The 8556-nt window shown below is 39.8% G+C and overlaps 1 protein-coding gene across 1 annotated transcript; it reads right to left on the bottom strand.

Moving 5' to 3' along the window:
* Window positions 1-3342: 3342 nt before the first annotated feature.
* On the bottom strand, window positions 3343-4281 carry LOC101999141 (olfactory receptor 1468-like). The gene has a single exon (XM_005350267.1). It carries the CDS (start codon window positions 4279-4281, stop codon window positions 3343-3345), a length of 939 nt encoding a protein of 312 aa, XP_005350324.1.
* Between the last annotated feature and the right edge of the window lie 4275 nt (window positions 4282-8556).

The raw sequence follows: 8556 nt of genomic DNA, 5'->3' as shown, positions 1-8556 counted from the left end.
AGGAGGAGTAGAAGACTGGAAATAATCAAACTGAGAGCGGAAATCAACAAAATAGAAACACAGAAAACAATCCAAAGAATCAATGAAACATAAAGCTGGTTCCTGGAGAAAATCAACAAGATTAATTTACTCTTTCACATATTAAATCCTAAGCATAGTTTCTCCTCCCTCTTCTCCACCCAGTCCCTTCCCCCTCTCTACTCTCCACCTCTCCGTTATTTTCTCCCCAGAAAATGGTAGGCCTCCCACAGATGTCAATCAAATATGACATATGAAGTCTCAATAAGATTAGGCAACTCCCTTCAAATTAAGGCTGGATGAGGATGAGGGTTCCAAAGCAGTCAAAACCATCAGAAACAACCGCCTCCACTTCCTCTGTTAGAAGTTCCATACTACACCAAGTTATACCATTATCACATATATGCAGAGGGCCTAGGTTAGATCCATGTAGACTTCCTGGTTGCCATTTTTTTAATTGTTTTTTTTTTTATTGAGAAAAAAAATTTTCGGCCTCCTCCCAGCCTCCCACTCCTCTCCCCCTCCCCCCCTCTTCTCCCCCTCCCTCTCGAGTCTGAAGAGCAGTCAGGGTCCCTGCCCTGTGGAGAGTCCGAAGTCCTCCCCCCTCCATCCTGGTCTAGGAAGGTGAGCATCCAATCTGGCTAGGCCCCCACAAAGCCAGAACAAGAAGTAGGATCAAAACCCAGTGCCATTGTCCTTGGCTTCTCATCAGCCCTCATTGTCCGCCATATTCAGAGAGTCCGGGTTTACCCTGCTTTTCCAGTCACAATCCAGCTGGCATTGGTGAGCTCCCAATAGATCAGCCCCACTGTCTCCGTGGGTGGGTGCACCCCTCTTGGTCCTGACTTCCTTGCTCATCTTCTCCCTCCTTCTGTTCCTCATTGGGACTTTGGGAGCTCAGTCCAGTGTTCCAGTGTGCATCCATCGCCAGATGAAGGCTCCGTCCAGATGGGATTCCTCAGCAACTCCCTGGTTGCCATTTAGTTGCACTATCGGCCCAGGTTAGTTGATTCTGTGGGCTTTCTTCTTGTGTCTTTGACCCTTATGGCTCCGACAATTCCTCCTTCCCTTCTTCCACTGGATTCACACCTCAGATAAAGAGTGTTTAAGAAAAAGTGGGACATTTACATAATGGAGTATTATTTAGCAGTAATAAAATAGCATGAAATTTGTAGGCAGCTATTGCATGAATTCTAACTGGCCTTAATATCAAAAGCCCTGAGTCAGATATCAGGGTAAATCCTGCAAGATCAGAGAAGTAAAGAAGCCAGCAACTAGAGAGACATTTTACCTCTATGGAATCTTCAGACCGAAGTAGGCAAGATCCTGTCTCCATAAATCCTCAGACTGTATGCAGTTCACTCCTGTCTCCTGCCTATTATTCCCTCTCTGTCCAGCCAAATCCTTTCCTGTCTCCATCTCCTTAGTGCTGAAATTAAAGGCCTGTGACTCCCACATACTGGCTTTAAAGGAGTGAGCTACCACCACCTGAATCTTTGAGACTGGATCAATCAAATGAAGCCTATGAACTCACAGAGATCTGTCTGCCTCTGCCTCCCAAGTGGTGGGACTAAATGGGCTAGATACCACTGTCTGGTATTTATGGCTAACTATTGGCTTAGCTCAGCGCTCTGATATTCTGTCAAGCTTTTTTTTTTGTTGTTGTTGTTAGATCACAAGCAAAATATCACCACAGCAAATGGATGGGACTAGAAAAGATCAATTTGGGCAAGGTAACTCAGGCCCAGAAAGACAAACATGCTGGCGAAGGAGGTGAGATACCTACATCTTGATCAGCTGGCGCCAGGATGTGAACTGTAACATTGGGCACAGCTTGAGAACAGGAGACCCGAGAGGAACACATTTCCCCCAACAAGGCCGCAACTATTCTAACAAGTTCATACAGTCTAATAGTGCCACTCCCTCTGGGAGCCATTTTCTTTCAAACCTGCACCAAACGTCAAGAACAATCATGCTTCAATCCACAGATCCAGAGAGGCCAAATTAGAAGGACGGCTTAAGGGGAAATGCAAGTATCTTTCTTGGATAAAGAAATAAAATAGATATTGAGGATGGACTGGGTACAAATAGGGGTGGAAACAGGAAGGATTAGGTGGGGGAGTAAGAAGGGAAAGAGAACTGGGAGAAACAACTGGAACCAGGGGCAATTTAGTGGCAGGCTGGAAACATAGTATAATGGAAACTCGGTGGAATCACTTAGGGTGAGACTCCTAGAAAGAGGGGAGATGGAAACTGGACATGCCGTGTCCTATAACAGACAAGTTTTCTAGTGGAGGGATTGGGACATTAAAACAACTGCAAAAATATCTGATCTACACTTTGTCCTGACAGCAAGATTTGCCATGGTAAAAGTGGCACAGGAAATATGGGAGTGACCAACCAGTAGCTGATTCAGCCTGAGACCCACGTTGCGAGTGAGAGTACACCCCTGACATTGCCTGGAGGAAGAGCAACCAGAAGATAGATGGGCTAGAGATTCATGATAGAACCAAACAGGTCAGAAAGAAGGAAATGCAATCATCCCCTATGTATCAGTGATGCTCCATAAAACCACCTATGAAAATAGAGGCAGAGACCCACCACCAAATATTAGGCAGAATTAAGTGACAAACATAGTTTCAATAAAAAGGGAATATAAGGACTGAAAATCTGATACAACAGAAGATCTTATCTAATACTTTTCTAGAATCACAGTTGCAAGGCAGTGGATGACATCAGTAAGTCAGAAAGTTCCACTTCCTAACTGAACTACTTTACAAAACTCCCTTTTTCAAATAAAATTATTATGGAGTATGTTCTGTGGTGTGGGTCCAATTGTAGGGATACATTTTGTAATATTAGTATCATTGTATTAAGTATATATTAATATATTAATTAATAGATGAATTTAATTAAAAATCCCAGTTTTGCCATTATAAACTGATTATCTCCTTGCAACAGACTCTTAGCGGGGACTCTTTTAGATCTCTGTTCCTTGGACTCTACATGAAAGGGTTCAGCATGGGACTTAATAGTGAGATTAACATAGAAATTTGTGTAATATCATAATATATTAAGAAGGAATAAAGATCAGCCAAAACAGTAACTTGTAAGTAAACTTTTCGAGAGTCACACATGCAAGGCAGAGGAAGGCATCACTAAGTCGACAAAGTCTGGTTCCATACCTAAACTACTTTGCAAAACTGCCTTTTGCAAATGAAAATGTAAGTTCTTGAATGCTGATTCCATTGTAGGGATACATTCTGTAATATTAGCATCAATATATTTATTAGGTAAATTTAAGTAAAAGTCCCAGTGCTGCAATTATAGGCAGATTTTCTTCTTGCAAAGGACTCTTATCAGGGCCTCTTTTATGTCTCTGTTCCTCAGGCTGTAGATAAAAGGGTTCAGCATGGGAGTCACCACTGTGTACATCATAGCTACCACAGTCTCTTTCACAGTAGAGTTATTAGCTGAAGGACATAGGTAGACACCAATAATTGTCCCATAGAACAGTGAGACCACAGACAGGTGGGAGCCACAGGTGGAGAAGACCTTGTGGATAACCCGAGCAGATGAAACCTTTAGGATGGAGGAGACAATTTGCACGTAGGACACAATGATGAGTAAGAATGGGATGACAATAATGGGCCCTCCCAAGATAAATATCATTAGTTCATTAATATAAGTGTCAGAGCAGGCCAACTTGATCAGGGCAGATAAGTCACAGAAAAACTGGGGGATCATGTTGTCCTCACAGAAAGACAATCTAGCCAAGAGAAGGGTGTGCAGCATAGCATACAATATATTAAATACCCAGGACATTGCTACCACACACACACAGAACTTTAGGCTCATGATGCTGGTGTAATGAAGGGGGAAACAAATGGCCACATAGCGGTCATAGGCCATGCCTGAAAGAAGGAAGTTTTCCATGTTTCCAAAAACTATGTGAAAGTACATTTGTGTCAGACAACCCACATAGGGGATGGATGGAACTTCGATCTGCATGTTCTTCAATAACTTTGGCGTTGTGACAGAGGCAAAACAGAAGTCAGAGAAGGACAAATTACTGAGAAAGAAGTACATGGGTGTGTGGAGATGGGAGTCCAGTAGAATGAGGATGATGATGATGAGGTTCCCCATGATGGTGGTGAGGAACATGGACAGGAGCAGTGCATAGAACAGCGGCTGATGCTCTGGGAGGATGGGCAGACCCCGGAGGATGAAGGAAGAGATGACAGTTTGGTTTGTCATTATCATACGTATCCAGTATCCTAAGGAGAAAAATATTAGGATCCTTTCAAATTAAAAAAATAAACATATATTTTGAAAATATTTGTGTGAAAAGAAATCTGACAATGATTACAGTGACTATATTCTCAAACTCCAAATTGTAGTTATTATAATCAACAATGATTTTTTCCCTAATCTGATTCTGTCTCCCATCCTTTCAACGGAGATCTATGCATTTTCTACTGAATGTCAGATGTATTAATTCTTCTCTCTTATGCAGCTTGCTCAACTGTTGTTTAACCATTTGTAATTTGCTCTCTTATTTTGTATGTTGATGTTATTTATAAATTTGATAAACTATGTCCTTATAATTTTATAAAGTTTCTAGAAAAACACACATACTCTAGTGCCTTAGATTACCATTTCAAACTCAGATGTGTATGTCTCTGTAACACACAGATGTCTGCTTTGCTATACACTAACAATATACTGCAGTGTATAAAAGATAAGGGGCCCAAAAGCCACAAGAGAAATTCATGTCTTCACTCTGTTGTCTTCCAAAGCATTCCTCAATCTCCTACCTCTCCAGTCTCTCATTGGAAAGCAAAAGAAATTAATGTTTGTGTCAGAAATCTCTAAATTGGATCCAGTTTTCCCTTACCTTGAACTACTGTCACATATTAGACAGTCTCCTCTCTAGCCTTCTCCTATTTATTCCATTCCTTTCTGTGTGATTATATCAATATATCAGAATCACCTCTTTTCTCTCCTGGAACACAGAAGCAGATTCAGTTCTTGTCCATGTTCTTAATTCTCTTAACCCTGTTTTTCTCCTTCAACATGCTTCATTTACACATTCTAACAGAGGAGTTCCGTTTTTTGTTGTCGTATTTATTCTGCACATTACCACTGTTGCTCTGAGGATAAGGACACAGCTCCATCAGGGACACAAAGACTGTTTAATTTTCTCACCTATGCCTGTGGTATATTCCGCTATGGTCACAGTGACACTTGTATTTCCTTCTTCATCAATGCTGGGCCTAAAATTTTCCCCTCTCAGTCGGACTGTTGTGGTGCATGTTCAGTCCCAGCACTTGGGGGGCAGAGACAGGTGGTTCTCTGTGAGTTTGAGGCCTGTCTCGTCTACAAGAGCTAGTTCCAGGACAGGCTCCCAAGTTATAGGGAAACCCTGTGTCAGGGGGAAAAAAAGGAAAAAAGTCTTATCTCTACCATTTGAGAGTGGCTCATCTACTTCACTATCACTCCCTTCCCACTTCTCTCCCTTCATTTGGTTCATACTCCTTCATATGTAAATGGTATTATTTATCATATACACAGTTACATTTACCAGTGCCCCATACTAAATAAGACTTTATCCATGTCTCATAGAATTCTATATGTATCCATTGCATTTATATTTTTTAATCCCAGCAGTAATCTACCTTCACATGAATTGTAATCTACATGCATTTTGGGTCTTAAATGACTCCATTCTCTTTGGTTATTTACAAATTTTCTTAATCTCTACCTAGCGTTAGTACCTGTCATGATATATAACTTTGTCCAGTGAAAATTTTTTGCCTGGTGATTAAACAGATATGTATTTCTACAACTTCAATGGTAGAAAACTCCCAATTTCAATTAAAAAAACTTGATGAGTTAGCATTAAATTTTACACTCTATGATGAGCACCAGAGATCTAATGTGCAGAGGTAGGGCTTATCATTTACATCATTGTTCCATAATACTGATAACTCCAAGTTATATACATATGATTTGATCCATAAAATGTGATTTGCTGAAAACAAATAGGATAAAAAATTGTATAAATTATAAAATAGAAGGAACAAATTTACTTTGGAATTTTCACTTAACTTATTCCTCAATTGACAATACTCTCTGTGATGGTTGATTTATACATCAAAAGTGTTAAGCCCAATGCCAAGTTTGGACATATTATAGTTGGTAATACTATATTCTATAAATGTCATTAAAATCAGCAGATTTTGGGTAAAACAACTAACACTTCATGACATGATCTTCATTCAGACAGATGAAAGAAAAAGGGAAGAGCACAATACACTACAGAAAAAAATTTACATTTTTGCCTTAGATAAAAGTCTATAACCTCTACTCTCAGAGGCCCCATTATTCTAATAGTTTTCAAATGTTCACCTTTTCAGTTGCTAATCTATACAATCAGTATTCTAAGTCACATGCATGTACACACACACACACATGTACACAAGGCTGGCCTCAAACATGCAACACCACTACACTTTCCTACACACTAGGATTATGGTATGTGCTAACATCCCCAGTTTCTGCTTCTCCTTGAAGTAGATAGTACCTTTGTGTTATGGAGGCTTGTGCACATTAATCATGATCCATAGAAATCACCATCATCTGTTGCCAATGATGGGCTCGGGGAGTAAATGCCTTATTTACATGTTAAGTCCACCATTCTCAAATTAAACAGCACCTAGAAATACCAAGGGATATATTTCTAACAGCTGGTACACCTGCATATCATCTTGGACTATGTAGAAAAACTGGTTTTGATTATAGGGATATAATTTTATATGAGCACCTAGATGATATTATGTCTTCCTCGATGGGCTGCTCTTAGGAGCAATTACAGATGAAATCTCTAAAGTGCAAATTTGTGAACTTGTACAGATAAAATGGATCATCATCTTTGGTAGGACACTCTTCAGACATTGTTAATACCCCACAGTGGAAAGCATAATAAATCACTGAGCACTGGGGCAGTGAACTCCATCTCACAGCACTGCTCTTGGATTGAAATGGTTTGTTATTGAGAAAATTACATAATGAGTAATTGTAATGAAGCCATAAATATGAAAGTTGTTGTATGATGAGCACGAAAGATTCAGTGTGATAAATTCTTGGAAGACAGTAAAAAGAAGAATTCTACTGTACCTGGAAAACTGTTCTGCATGGCACTTGAAATTCATGTAGATTGACAGCAATACAGTAGCTTATTTTTATGAATGAACCCAGCTCTGCTGATGCTGAGACCAAGTTTCATGTTCAGGATCCTGCTCACCTTTGTTTTATTTACACACACAGGGACTAGTGGCCTCTGTACTCATTACCTATCTGCCCATCCCTACTCACATCCTCCTGTGGCCAGTCCTGGGCCTTAGGCATCCTGCATCTCTCAGGAGTCCAGATGCTGTATAACTCAGTAAAGACATAGTCATTATCCTGTTCCTTCCTAGGACCAATTTACCCCAGGGATCTCCAGCAGATACCAATTATAGTCACTGATCACTCTTTCCTACACTAACAGGAAAATAGAATTTAAAGAATAACAACATACAAACAAAAATAAAGACATGTATGATGCAGTTTTCCCGTTTGTATGCAGTGAATATGTCCTATTACTATTTGTTAATAAAGAATCTGCTTTGGTTTATGTCAGGACACAATATACATAGGTAGAGTCAGGCAGATGCCATATAGCTGCTGAAGGAGAAAGATACCTTACCAGGAAGCCAAAGCCTTGTGCTGAAACACAGGTTAATAGTAATAGGTTAATTTTTAATGTAAGAGCTAGCTAGAAACATGCCTGAGCCATTGGTGAAACAGTGTTATAATTAATATTGTTATGTGTGATTATTTGGGTCTGGGCAGCTAAGAAACAAAAGTACAGTCTCCATTTACATATGCAGTCCCAAGAAAACTAAGAAAATAAAGGTGGAAAGATGCGTACTCACTGACTGGTCAAGTAATGAGCAGGCATCTGCTTGATGGAGCCCACATTTTCGAGGGAGAAATGGAGCAGTTGACTAGAAAACCAGCCCATGTTATTTTCATTGGTAACGACTTAAAGTGTCTTACACAACAAAAATTCACACAAGAAGCCACAGATAGTTTTAAAAGTTTTGGCTGTGATCCTTGCTTTTAATGGAAGTTCAAACTCTCCAGACCATTCTACAGTAGTATTTAAGTGCAAGTGGAACGGAACTGTAGAAGATCACACACATTGGGACAGCTTCCAAATATAGCATCTCAATCCAACAAGATTGTCTAGCTGCTAAAGTAAAGAGTTTCGGGCATAGACACAATCTTCTAGTAAAATTTCAACTTCATCTGTCTACTAACTATGTGTGCCAAGGAGAAGGGCAGGAATATGGTGTCGTTTGTTTTCTTTACTCCTTTTGTTTCCTGCCACCCAGCTACCAGATAAATCACACATGGAGGCTTATTCTTAATTATAAATTCTGGTTTATGCCAACTTGTCTTAACCTAAATTATTCCATCTAATTTTTTATT

This window comes from Microtus ochrogaster, chromosome 7 (genome assembly GCF_000317375.1).
Source record: "Microtus ochrogaster isolate Prairie Vole_2 chromosome 7, MicOch1.0, whole genome shotgun sequence".
Lineage (NCBI taxonomy): Eukaryota > Metazoa > Chordata > Mammalia > Rodentia > Cricetidae > Microtus > Microtus ochrogaster.
This window is presented reverse-complemented; position numbering and strand designations above follow the sequence as displayed.